Source organism: Danio rerio, chromosome 8, assembly GCF_049306965.1.
Source record: "Danio rerio strain Tuebingen ecotype United States chromosome 8, GRCz12tu, whole genome shotgun sequence".
NCBI lineage: Eukaryota > Metazoa > Chordata > Actinopteri > Cypriniformes > Danionidae > Danio > Danio rerio.
In genome coordinates this window covers 58777803-58792562 of record NC_133183.1, presented here as the reverse complement: position 1 = coordinate 58792562, position 14760 = coordinate 58777803, and the positions used below count along the sequence as shown (strand labels likewise).

The 14760-nt window shown below is 35.9% G+C and overlaps 1 protein-coding gene across 16 annotated transcripts in view; it reads right to left on the bottom strand.

Moving 5' to 3' along the window:
• Positions 1-14760, bottom strand: part of aak1a (AP2 associated kinase 1a) — a 94538-nt gene that overhangs the window by 35207 nt on the left and 44571 nt on the right. For 7 of the 16 annotated variants that reach the window (XR_012384774.1, XR_012384775.1, XR_012384773.1 and 4 more), the window contains exons 11-14: positions 14454-14584; positions 5712-5905; positions 3058-3236; positions 1089-1175 (exon numbers count right to left, since the gene is read on the bottom strand). Coding sequence is in view for 12 of the 16 variants with exons in the window: in XM_005167315.6 (XP_005167372.1) it covers positions 1089-1175; positions 3058-3236; positions 5712-5905; positions 14454-14584 (591 nt within the window). In the remaining 4 variants the exon portion in view is untranslated. Of the gene's footprint in view, positions 1-1088; positions 1176-3057; positions 3237-5711; positions 5906-12035; positions 12369-14453; positions 14585-14760 lie in introns of all 16 variants that reach the window. The other 9 variants (XR_012384772.1, XM_005167312.6, XM_068223230.2 and 6 more) reach the window with 2 other exon arrangements.

The window sequence follows — 14760 nt, the reverse complement described above, 5'->3', positions numbered from 1 at the left end:
TAATTTTCCTTCAGCTTAATCACTTTAGTAAATTGAAAGAATGAAGGAACAAATTGTGCGCACAATTTAGTAAATTGAGGGAACTAATTAATAAAGCGCACAATTTAGTAAATTAAATGCTGGTAGCTGGCACCCATTTACTTCCATAGCAGATTTTCCCATACTATAGAAGTCAATGGGTGCCGGCAACAAGCACTCTTCAAAATATCTGAAGCAAAACAGAAGAAAGAACCTATAAAGATTTAAAACTACATGATGGAGAGTGAATAAGGAGGCCATTTTTATTTTGGGTGAACTATCCTCCAAATCATCAAATGACACACGTTTTAAATAAGCCTGGTGTACATATTTTGGGCTTTAAAAAATACAATTTTAGAAGTTGTCTTTAGTGAACGTTAGTAAAACTGCATCATCATTCCTATTTATAGAAAAAGAAATTATAAATAATAACACAATTAAACAGGATCTTATGTATAGGGCAAAACTAAAGCTCTTCTTTTTTGTATCTTTGACCCATAAACACGTAGTTAAGTGGTCTCAATCACCTAGCAGCAGTATGGGTCAAAGTTTACTCTTTAACAGCAGCTAATCACTGACGCGTGTTTGTCCACAGTGTTTCCAAGAAAGCAGGTAGAAGCAAAGTGCCCTATCTGTCTTTAGCTCTATAAATAGGAGTAGGAAAGGCTTATCACAAGGCTGCCAGCAGGTGAGATGCACGTTACTTTATTTCTGGAAGGCTCAAAGAGGTCAAGTACGTTTACTGCTTTTAAAGTCACTCAAAAGACCAGACCGTTTAGAAGTGATGAATCTACTGTACATCCACAACTTATTTTACTGTTGCAGTGTGGCGCGCTTTCAAGACAGAAAAAGGAGGGTGGAAATTTGACGAATTGTGTAAAATTGACATTGCATTGCAGAGTTTGTGGTAAATTGTTGAGCACTATCCCCCTTACATAACCGATTGAAATGTTCTAGGTTTGGAAGCAATTAACAGCATTTGCAACATTGCGGTTCTTTCCTAAGAATTAACAGGCTCCCAGTAAGCACTGGGACAGACAGAGAAATATAGAGAGATAAATAAACTGTACCTCCTCCCTGGAGAAAGCCTTTATTGGATGACACAGACTGCAACCCAGAAATTAGATTTTCAGGACAGGATCTCTCTGCTGTCTTGGCTAGAATCACACAAAACACACACACACACACACACACACACACGTTACTGTGGAGGGTTGCTAAAATACAGTAAAGTGTGCAGCATATCTAAAAAAGAAGGAGTTAAAATGACCACATAATGAAAATCTGGATATACCTAGGCACATAAAGCATAAATATGAGTACAACTTGAGTCTGGTTTCCATTGGGAAGTTTAAGAAGTTATCTATTCACAGCTCGTCAGAATGTAAAAAGCTGGATATACAGATTAGAAATGTATTCAGCTCCCCCTGAAGAGGCATAACGAGTATTGAACACTTACGCTCAGCAAGTTTACATGGGTGAAAATATACAAATATGTGAAAATATGTAAATATAGCATTTATTTGGCGTATATTTGCATATTTTCACATATTTGCATATTTTGTATATTTGTATATTGTAAAAATTTTTATATTTTCCCTGTATGTTTGTGATGAGGCAACAAACACACGTAAACTTGCTAAGCGCAAGTGTTCAATACTTGTTTATGCATCGTGTCATATCACTTCGCTTTAACTGTGATTTTTCTAGAGTGACAGGACACAGACACAATTTATAAAAATCATTTTGTCTATGCGGAGGTTAATAATAAATCTTTAATCTCTGGTGGCTTAAAAATAGCTCAGTCATTCTTTCTAGCAAAAATAAACCACTCTACTACTTCAGTTAAAAAGTTTAACAAGGAATCTACACTACTCTAATTATTTTTTTTCTAAAGACAGCAGACATTGATATAACTGTGGAGTGTCAGAGCAGAGCTCATTAACATTCATGACCATTCCAAATATGGTCAAAGCAGAACTTTTCATTCTAGGGGTAATTCCTGTGGTTTAAATGAGCATATAAAACAGCTTCTAGAGAATGCTTGAACTTATCCACTATGCAGATATCAGAGAACGATTCATCTTGTTGAATAAATCCAATATATGGCACTTTTAATTTCATCCAAAAACATTGGCTTTAGCATTTAGTTTGGCAAAATGCTTGTTCAGCAGCTCATTTGTTTATGCAGAGGTTGATATTGAATACTGCCTGAGCTCAAAAGCAAACTAGTTTTCTCTGGTGGCTTAAAAAAAGCTCACTCATTCCTTCTAGCTAAAATAAACCTCTCTTCTATTCAGTTGAAAAGTTTAACAAGGAATCTACTAAAGTTGTTAAAATATGTTTCTTTAGAAAGCAGGCATTGATATAGCTGTGGAGTGTCAGAGCAGAGCTCATTAACATTCATGACCATTCCAAATATGGTCAAAGCCGAAATTTTCATTTTAGGGGTAATTCCTGTGGTTATAAATGAGAACATAAAACAGCTTCTGGAAAATATTTAAACTTACCTACTATGCAGATATCAGAGAACACTTGATCTTAATGAATAAATGCAATATATGGCACCTTTCATTTCCTCCAAAATATTGGCTTTACCATCCAGTTTGGCAAAATGCTTGTTCAGCAGCTCATTTGTTTATGCAGAGGTTGATATTGAATACTGCCTGAGCTCAAAAGCTAACTAGTTTTCTCTGGTGGCTTAAAAAAAGCTCACTCATTCCTTCTAGCTAAAATAAACCTCTCTACTACTTCAGTTGAAAAGTTTAACAAGGATTCTACTCAAGCAGACATTGATATAGCTGCGGAGTGTCAAAGCAGAGCTCATTAATATTCACAACCATTCCAAATATGGTCAAAGCCGAACTTTTCCTTCTAAAGGTAACTCCTGTGGTTATAAATGAGCATATAAAACAGCTTCAGGAGAATATTTGAACTTGCCTAAACCACATACCTACTACGCAGATACTGTATCAGAGACCAATTTATCTTATGAAATCAATGCACAGCTTTAATTTCATCTAAAAACATTGGCTTTACCATCCAGTTTGGCAAAATCCTTGTTCAGCAGCTCTTCTGCTGTGAGCTTGGAGAAATTGTCATCGCCAAATGGGTTCCAGGATCCTGTAGCTCCAGCCGAGTGTCCAGAAGCATCCGCTGGCTGATAAACACTTTGCTGTGATGAACACGGAGACCCCGATGGAGTAGTGCTAGCCGACCTACAGAAAACAACGCAAACTTGAAAGTTCCACACCAAGATTGTATGCACCATAGCTGTCATGTTTCAGTTTTCATGTCAATCTTCCTTGCTGTAACATTTCTTTGTTTCTGCACTGTAAAATGAAGCAGTAATGAAACAAGTTCCTTCCACTTGGATTTAAATGAATGTTTGTTGTATTTGATTGTGTTAGGCTGAACTTAAACTAATTGAGTTAATCTGACCTCGCAGATTTGTAGTTTCTAGTTGGTGTCAGAATGTAAAAGAAAAGCTATTTTGGAATCAGTTATTGTGTGTCTTTACACAACATTAACACATGGAGTCATACAATGTTTTCTAATGGTGTGTTAAATTGAGATTTACAGAGGTTTCTGCGATGAAATGCGCAAAGCTACCACTATGGTGGAAGCAGCAGAGTCTGTGGTTTGGTTGAGGATAGGCCGTAAAGTTTTTAAAAGGTTACTTCATCCATAAAGGAAAATTACCTCATTATTTACTCTCCCTCATGTGGTTTTAAAATTTTTCAAAGATATTTTGAAGAATGCAGTTTGATGGGACACATTGACATCCATAGAAGGATGTACAATGTACATTGTAAACGCGCTCTACAAATAAAGGTGAATTGAATTAAATATTAACAAAAATTATTTAAAAAATTAATAAAATTATAAAAAAAACAGAAACAGCTCACAAAATGATTTTTGGATTTTAATCTTTAAAAAAAACACTTAACTTTTAATTTTAACTGTGATATGAATAATTTATAAATAATATATACTTACCAGACTTTTTCACAAAATAATTTTTTCTTAAGCATGTGGATCTGTCAATAATTTGACAACAAATATCTTGAAAAATTCATTTGTATCCTTTACTAGTTGGGGGAAAAAAATTCTGCTAAATAATGTGTGATGTGTAACAAAAATACAATTACTCTGCTTCTCTGAAATAATTTATACAGAATGGTTGAATTTATGTTCAGTATTTTAGGCAGTAATGGCTATTAAATGGCCTAAAAATCAAAAGTAATCCTTTACTTATTTACCAGAAAGCTATTTTAAATTATAGTAACCATTTACTTTGTAACTAACTACACCCAAAACAGCATGTAAGGCCATCGTTTAACTTACTGCCAGAATGCAGTGCCTAATTTTGAGTTAGTATGGGATGTTGTGATATTGTGTACAAATTTATGTAAAATAATAATAATATATAACATAACAATAGTAATATGTAACATTACATAAAAATAACAATCTATAAATTTATATAAAAAAACATATAAAATAATTATATATATATATATATATATATATATATATATATATATATTATATTATATTATATATATATATATATATATATATATATATATATATATATATATATATATATATATATATATATATATATATATATATAAGCAATATCACACTCGTAGCAGTGTGCTATGGCTGTATATCAGCACTGGTGGGAGGCGTGCGTTATCACGAGGCCGCAGGCTCCGAAGTGTGATATTGCGTTTATACAACAGTTCGACTGCACAATCGTGTACATAAAAAAGAAAATCAAACACAGAGAGTCTAAAACCCTTTTGTATTAGGAACTACATTCTTCCGCCATTCATCTGCAGCTGACGTCAGAACAGTAGAAGTCGTTACTTCACCAACGTCACTTTAGGGCTAGTGTTTGAATGACTCTCTATAGCGTAATGTGAAGCTGCGTTTCTGGTGTGTGACCCCCTTAAGGTGATGACAAAACAGCAAATTTTGCTCACATTTTAAGATTTTAAGGCTGAATGTGACATGAAATGCCATCCGTCTACAGAGATTTCTCACCAGACTGCTGTTGTGTTTGCGATAAGGAGGGACAAGGCTGAATCCAGCTTCTTTTTTGCAGCTTCTTACTGACTCTATCCGGTCCACTTTAAAAACCACAAGGCTTCCATTTTTCAGATTTTTATTAGCACTCAAGAGAACACACTAAGCAAGGGCTTATTATGCGGTTCTGGCGCCATCTAGACAACGTCAACCGTCTTTGGCCGCTAACGAGCTCTTAGAAATATTAAATATTTTAAAATAGGCACTATTCTTACAAATAAACTGCATAGTTGCAATCTAAACAACTACATTCTTGACTAATAAAAGCCTCAAAAGTACATTTTGTTGTGTAACAGCAGTAATATTTGTCAAACTGTAGCCTTTCTGCTTGTTGCTTGCTGTATGTGGGAAGATTATTACACAGAGGTGAAGGGTGAAGAGGCCTTTGTGTGATGTTACTGGCTAACAGCCAATCAGATTCAAGAACCAGACAGAACTGTTGTATAAAAAATAATATATAACATTATATAATAATAATAACACATAAAATAATGATATATACAAATATATGTATAAAGTAATAATATATAACATCATATAATAATAATAATAATTATATATAACATTCTATAATAATATACAAATTAATTATTTACTTTGATTTGTTGAGGCTGGCTTCTGCAGCTGCAGCTTGAAGCAGTTGGGTGGATTTGCTCACAGGAACTCCAAATATGGTGCTGTGCGTGACATCACTTAGTATTCTTCTGTGTCCTCCCTTAGGGGCGGCTTTAGGGGAAGAGGGTGGAGTCAAAGAGCCGACTTTATGCACTCCACGACTTCCAGCAGCAGACTTTTACACAAAGGAAGATACAGAACAACATTAAAGACGAGGATATGCATGAGGAAATTAAATTTGTTCAGTGGTAAGGGTCATCTTCATAAAGTGAAGAAAGAGTTACAGAATTGAGAAATACAAAATTGCACTGATTTGTTGAGGGAAAAAGTGGGTAACCCCTTATACTTTAAAGGGATGTTCATGAGACTGTCATAAAACATTCAAAATAATGACATGACACTTAAATATGAATAAGAATATATGAAAGCTTATTACCATTGTTATTAAGCGTCATTACCATTTATTATTTAAGTGGTGACTATGTTTAAGATGTCTTTGTTATGACATGTTTGTCATAACTTTGTTACCTGACACGACCAAAAATGTCATAACCTGTCTTTGTCATGACTTGATATAATCAAGAAATCATTACCTGATTGTAATAAGTAATCGCCATTGTAATTGTGTCTGGACATTTATATCAGAGTCATAATATTTTCCTTGCCTCAACTACAGTGGTACAAATTGAATTCATCATTAAAATGTCATTAAATATTGATGACACTTAAACATTTATCAAAAGAGGATTGACACTTGAATTTGGCACCAATTGATACTAAAATTTTAAAAACATCCATGTCTCGCTAACGTTTGAGCGCTGTTAAGTGCATTCTTTGACAGCACTCTTTTGCCATTGTGTTCACATGCTCAACAGAAATGACTGTGATTGGCCATGAAGGTCATCAGTTTACCGAACTCACCGCTGTTTATTGAGTGTAACCACAGATATCAGGACACTGGAGCGTTTTAAAGCCGCGATTTAGCAGTGGATTGCTCGTCTGTCAGCTTTTAGATAAACTAGCTGATCGACATGACTTATAACACTCCAGTGTCCCTGTATCTGTGGTTACACTCAGGAAACAGCAGTGAGTTTGGTGAACTGATGACCTTTACAGCCAATCACAGTCATTTCTGTTGAGCATATAAACACAATGGCACAGCACTCAAACGTTAGCAGGAATTAAACGTTTTTCCATTGGTACCGAATTCCAGTTTTGTGACAACACTAAATGAAAATAGTGATCAGAAAATCATCCATGACAATAATGATTATGACAGATTTATGACAAGTTATGTTGCCTTGGTAATGTCAAGGGGTCATGACAATGGCTCGGTCCAAAATCGCCTACCACGCAGTAGGTACTACATTTGAATTTACTACTCTGCTGTTAGAACAGTATGAATGCGAGTCGTATGACTTGAACTTGGACATACTACAACTGCTATTTTGTCATAATCACGTGACCTACCCGCGTCAGTTGCGTAGCTTCACTCTCATTCATGAATTCTCTTGCGTATAATTATAGGATCGCATAGCGTCCATTGGATACACACTTCAGAATCTCACTAGAAGTAGTAGGCCAGAGACTTCCTGTTAGGTGAGCTATGGAGTAGGTTGTGTTCGCTAGGAGGTCCTGCAGAATTTGTAATTCTTTCTAAATTAATGCACATTTTTACTTAATATCAAGTGCCTGCAGATAATTGCGCACAGCCATCGCAACAGCGGCCTGCAACAGCTAACGTATCCTCGAATGAACGTGATATGGCTGTGGGGGGGGTCATCTGACTAAGCTTGATACGGCTCCAGGCGACATTCAGACTCTAAAAACTGACATTATTTCATCACTTCGCCGCGAACTATGGTCCATGCTTGGCGATGACTTTTCGGCCATCAAAAGTGAACTTTAAGTCGTGAAGGCGGAATTCTCGAACACGATGGTATCGATGCAAACTGAAATGTCGACACTAAAAAGCACGGTGAAGGATATGGAACATTCTCTTTCCACATGTTCGGTTGATATCACGGTCCTACATGAAAAGGCTAACTCTCTTCAAGCTATTGTGGTAAAAATAGAAGTGTAAGGATTTGGAAGCCAGATCTCGTCTGAATAACTTGAGGATTATTGGTGTTCCGGAAGACCAACGAAGATGAAAACTAAAGTCATTAAACGGGCTAACGCGCAGCCTTCGCAACAGCGACCTCCAACAGCTAACGCATCCTCGGATGAACGTGATAGGGCCGTAGGGGGTCATCTGACTGAGCTCGATACGGCTAAAAAGACTAAGACTCTAAAAACTGCAATAATTTACATCACTCTTTTGGCTACTGTGGTAAAATTAGAAGAAAAGTGTGACGATTTGGAAGCCAGATCTTGTCTGAATAACAGAAGGATTATTGGCTTTCTGGAAGACCAACTTTCTACTACTGTGGCGGTCTCCATGTAGTAGTAGGCCATCCGGGTACTTCTCGAATACTGTTTTTCGAATTCTGTGAATTCTGACATACTACTAAACGCTCAATGTTTTTAGCAAACTATATAGGATGGAAGTATGCGACTTCAGACACAGCAAAAGACAAAGACAGTTGTCTTTGTGATATATTTTTTTGGTCAAGTTGTCATGAAGACATCTCAAACTGTTGTTGAACTGAGGGAATGAAACTTAACGACAGTTGTCATAATATAATTAATGCATAAAATATTCTTCATATTCATTACATGAGTAAAAGGTGCCATGACAGTCTCATGATCACCCCCTTTATGTAAAGTGTTCCCAGAAAAGGTTGATCTGCGAAAATGAGAAAGTACACAAAAGTTCACCTTTAAAAATGTTTTTTTCTTTTTTTTTGGCAGATGAATTTGTCATTTGTGTTCATTTAAATAGACAAATGCATTCTGCTCAAACCTTTATTTTATTAACCCTCATTCCATTTCAAAGCCATATCAGTTTATTTTTATGCATGATTTTTCCATACTATGGAGGTGAAGTTGTTGAGCTTTAAATGACAGTAGCGAATTCAATTCATGTGTGCTATATTTTAAAGAAAAAAAACTAATTCTCAACAATAAATGTAAAACCTGGCCAACACCGTAATTTGACGTAACCTCTAAATATGTTTTATATAAATCAACACAAGTTTTTAGACAGTTTTCTGACAACAAGGTCTTACATAAAGCATTGAAGAGTACATTCGCAAAAAAAAAACGGTGATTATCTTTTTTTTGAAAATGACTTTTCCATTTACTCATATACAAATGTATAAGAGAGAATGACAGTATGACAATTTAAAATGTTTACTTATTTATTCATTTATTTTTTAATTAAAAAAACTTCATTAAAATGTGAACATTCTGCTAAATATCTGTTTTGAGCTTCTGAAACTGTTGTGTCATTTTTTTAAACAAAGATGAACTTCATGTGTTCACAACAAAGTTAGCAGCATATTTAATTTTCGACACTAATGAAAATGAGACAATCAGAGACAGAAGTATTCAGTTAAATGTACTGCTGTTTAACAACATGGCAACTTTTCAGATGACAAAACATCTTAACAATTTCCGCATACCAAACCTTTAATAAATAGATGTGCATGTTGAAAATGACGTGTAATCTAAGACCTTTATGCATGCGTCTCATTTTCATCTGTGTGAAATTCAACATGGCGTCCACCAAAACTAGTCTATAGACAGAAGATTTGTCTTAATGACATCTTGTCCTGCAGAAAGAGTTATTCAGAAACTATGCAGTCACCTACTGATTTCATGAAAAACTACATGCTAAAAAATCAGAACAGTTGGAAGGTGCAAGAAATTGAGTTAAGAGGAAAACGTTTTTACAAAGCAAAGAGAATCACTAGGCTGCATTTACACTGCATGGTTAACCCAATTCCATTTTTTTATTTCACAGATCGGATATGGCCCATGTATGTGAAAGCAGAAAAAAATGACATGGGATATCGATTTACTCAGATCAGATTCATGCCTCATTCATATGTGGAAATGTAACTGATATAAATGGGATCCGTGCCCTTGTGTCTGCAGTGTGAGCAGGTAGATCGGATTTTTACAAGTCGGTACAAAAAGCGAATGATGAAAACCAGACACTTTTATTTCAGAACAAAGTTCTTCATGAGTCCAAAACCTTAAATCTCTTATACAAGAACAAAAAAGGCTTTTATATTGTCATGAAGAACAAGTCAATGCATTTAAGCATGTCAACGAGAGAGAGAATGAAAGCAACATTCGCCGTGTAAAACAATACAAACAAATATAGTATTAATAACATAATACAATAATAATCTAATAAAGTAATAATATAACATTGGGATGTATTGTGCAGCCCTTACTGTATGGGGTAGGTTAAGAGTTGGGGTAGGTGTTGACGTCAATAAAACACAACAGGATGAACAAACGCAAATTAAATATCTTAATCTACAGTCAAACATGTTACGGTACATTATGACGATCTAAATGAATATCAATTAAAATGATTCAATTAATTAATTTTACAATTATCAACTGAAACATATTTGTAGCATTTCGTGTATTGTTAGCAAATACAGCACATTTATTTCAAATGGGCGTTCTTGGGATAGCTCATTAACGACACAAAACCGCGACTGATCCTTCATGACTAATAAAATATGTGTTACGCGATACTGTTCGAAAGTATTATGATAACAATAATATTATTATTATAAATAATAATATCACATTTTATTTATAATGCGCTTTTCTTAAACTCAAAGTGCTACAAGATATAAAACAACAAATAAAAATGCAACCCAAGTCAGAATTACATAAAATCCAAGTAACAAGCCAGAAGTCGAAAAACACCAAAACAAACTATCAGTCACACTAATAATGTTGTACGGATCAATTATAATTTATAGTGTTTGATGCTTTTTAATTGTTGTTTTTACCTTACCATGTTATATATTAGTATTTTTATCTGTCAAATATTGTTTTGAGTGTGTGTTTGATGCATTTCAGGGAATTGTGCTGCAATACCCTGTCCTGTCAAATTTTAAACAAACTAAATACTGAAATAATTAATAAAATAACACGCAACAGATTACAAATCGCATAAACGTGACGGTAACAATCACAAAGCAAGTTCTAAAAAGACGCGTCTTAAGAAGCTTCTTAAAATGATCCATAGAAACGGTATTTAACGATATTTATCACGATATAACTAACTTTGTTGTGTAAATGCAGACATCGGAAGGCCCAGGTTTTACCCCATAAATAAGTTTGGGTAAACAATTATTTGCAAACATTTATATTTATTCAGTTTTTAAATGAATTTCAGTAATATTATTGACTAATATGAAAGCGTTCAGTGTTTCCTCTAGGATTTTTTTGGCAGGCCTTTTTTTTTTTTTTACACAGATCTACCAAATACCGGTGGCGTTCTTTCAATGACAAATGACTTGAGAGCAGTATTAGAAGTCGAGATCGCATTTATGTAATAACCTACATGCATGAGCATGTGAATTTCTGCTTGTGCTCGTTCACAAAACTTCTTGCATCTTGCACGCCCCCTCAAATATAAGCCACTTCTAAAGCGCGCAGATCTTCTTGTGCGCTCTAAAACAAACGCTGCTGAGTGCGATTTAGTGCGTTTAGGTAACGAGTATGTCTCCAGCATTTACTAGATTTGCTAGGAATGTTTATGAATGTCTTTAATAGACCTACAGAGTAGCATTAATGCGTCTTGAAGTAAAGTGAAATGGCTATACGTCGTGTTTGCTGGCCTCACGCGTCACGAACTCTCAGCCAGTCAGTAAGTCACCTTAAAGGGTTAAACAAATGATGCACAGCACTACTACAGTTACAGAAAAGTTTGCGCTTTTAAAACAAATAAAATGTTTTGAATAAGAAGCTGTAATGTAGCCGTGGCGGAATTTTGGCGTGGTGCCCAGCCATGGAAAAATGAATGTAGCGGAAACCATGGCGTTCATATGATTTATGTACAATACAGTTTGTAAAGTAATATTTTCTGTCTTTTAGTAGGTCTATTATATGAGAGACTTGCTTTGTTTACCAATTAAGTGGATCTAATTGGATCTGCACTGTACGCATTACATAAAAGTTTAAAAGGTATTATTTTTTATTTAATATATTACATTTTTAGTAAAGGATACTCCCAAAATCATTGAGCAGAAATGGCAGATTCTGTCTGGACAGCGGGTCGTCAAAATAAACAAATAAAATCAAATACAGTAACAAAATCGGAACTGAGCATCAAGATCTGCAGTGTGAATGCAGCCTAATAGATCAGCCACAGATGACTGAATGGTTACCCTCTGCTCTGGCTCTCCTCCAGAGTAAGTGGATGCTGCTGAGGTGCTGTTAGGTGGAGGCAGGGTAGTGGAGGCATGTGATGCAGGGGGTGGAGGTGCCATAGCTTTGGTTTTAGGTTGCGCAGACACGGAGGCCTCACCATCTACACTATGTGAAGATTCAGCAGGCGGGGCTGGGGCCATTGCTTTGGGTTTTGTCTGTGTGGTTGCTGATAGTGTTGTCAGGCGATCGGGTTGAGGGTGGTGCATGGGTGGAGGGGGTGCCCTATTCTTAGGTTTAGATTGTGTGGAGGGAGATGCAGCTGGCATTTGTGTCTGCGTTGAGTGATTCTGCTATGAGAGGAAGTACAGTAGATGCAACAAAACAAATGACAACACAAACGATGAATAGAATGATGGTAATTGCAATCAATTTGACTTCCATAATGACATATTTGTGAGTAAAATAATATATTTAATTAGAAACAAAAGCAGGGTAAAGGGGTGTAATCTTGCATGCATTCATCCCATGAATGTTTTTATTATTAAGGGAAAACAAAACGTAGCTCTGTATGAAACCTTATAATGGTTTGGGCCACCCCTAGCAGCAACAACTACAATAAAGCATTTCGATAACTTGCAATCAGTCTGTTACAGCACTGTGGAGAAACTTCAGCCCACTCATCTTTGCAGAATTGTTGTAATTCAGTCACATTGGCAGGTTTTTGAGCATAAACCGCCTTTTTTAAAGTCATGCCACAGCATCTTAATAGGATTCAGGTTAGGACTCTGACTAGGCCACTCCAAGTCTCTTTTTGTTTTTCTTAAGCCATTCAGAAGTGCACTTGCTGGTGTATTTTGGATTGTTGTTGTGCTGCAGAACAAGCTACAGCTTGAGGTCACAAAAAACAGCCGAACATTCTCCTTTAGCATATTTTGATAAACAGCAGAATTCATGGTTGCATTTATCACAGCAAAAGGCCGTTCACACAGAGGCGTCTTTTTTTGAATGGTTTGCTAATGGCTAAAGTGTTTTGCGCGCTGCTTATGCACCCAGCGCTCCACGTTTTAACCGACAGCTGTGCTTTGTGTTTTTGCCCTCGTGCACCGTGCGCTCGCAGTCGAAAAAAAAGTAAACTGAGTAAAAAAAAAAGCATTACGTCGGTCTTTTTTATTCTCCAATCAAATGAAAGCAGAGGCGGGGTTTCTGTTGACGCGCCTGCTTTGTTTTTGCTGTCAAGGCAACAACAGAGACTTTTGAAGACGGAGGAGAGACTTGTGGTTGCTGTTTTGAGTTTTCCAGAGCTGTATTGCTTTACAAATCTAGAATATCACAATAATATTAAATAATAAAATTATATTAATATCAACAGCAACACTCGCACAATACCCAGCTGATTTACTCGTTGCCTAGCGACATAAAAAAAAAAAAGGTCCAGCACTTTTTTAATTATAGCCAACAAAGAAGGCAGTATGGCGCGCCTTGTGTTTTTGGAATGTAAATGCATGTTTGGTTTGATCGGCCCCCAAGTCTTCCAGATCCTGAAGCAGCAAAACAGCATCACACGATCGCCACCCCCATTTTACAGTTGGTTGGATTTTTCTGAAATGCTATGTTACTTTTACACCACACATAATTGGACACACACATTCCAAAAACTGTCTGGTCAGTCCACATAGTATTCTCTCAAAAGTCTTGCGGATCATCAAGATGTTTTCTGGCTAAACTGACATGAGCCTTTATGTTTTTTGTGCTCAGCAGTGCTTTTTGTCTTGTAACTTTGCCATGCAAACTGGGTTTTGCCTATTTTTTGCTATAAGTCTCTTTTTTATGGTGGAGTCATGAACACTCATCTTATCTGAGGCAAGTGAAGCATGCGGTTCTTTTGTGGGGTCTATTATGACATCCTGGATAAGTTGTCACTGTGTTCTCTGTGTAACTTTGGTTACTCCTGCGAAGGTTCTTCACAGTTTCATGTTTTTGCCATTTGTAGATAAAGTCCAGACTGGTAGATCTCAATTTTATTTGATCAATTATTATCTCATATCCCAGTACTGGGTTGCAGCTGGAAGGGCATCCACTGCGTAAACATATGCCGGAATAGTTGGCAGTTCATTCTGCTGTGGCGACCCGTGATAAATAAGGGACTAACCCGAAGGAAAATGAATGAATGAATGATCTCAATTGTTTATGAATTTCTTTGGATCTCGGATCTTTGGATCTATGCAGTTTTGTGTTTTGTTTTCCCATAATAATAAAAACCATTTCAAGACTGCATGATGTGTTTACTTGTGTTATGTCTGACTAATATGTGAAATTTTAATCTGAAATTTAGTGAAATTTAATCTGAAACATTGAAGTGTGGCAAAAAAAAAAAAAAAAAATGAGGCAAACACTTTTTTCGTGTGATATTACATTGCAAGTCATTCAGTAGTTACCTGCTGTTGAGCAGTAAAGAAGGCTGTATTTTGCTGCTGCACAAACAGTTGTGCGTGCTGGGGTGTGGTCTGTGGTGGAGAGGGAGTGGCTTGCTGCTGAGCGACAGGAGGCTGGGAAGCCATGTTGACACCTGTGAATTCACAGAAACCTGGATTAAACATGCAAACACACACAACCACCAAACCTTACACAAGACAAGGAAGAACACTGAAAACATTTAAGGATTATGAAACCTGAAATGCAAAAAAAAAAAAAAAAAAAWATATATATATATATATATACATATATATATATATATATATATAT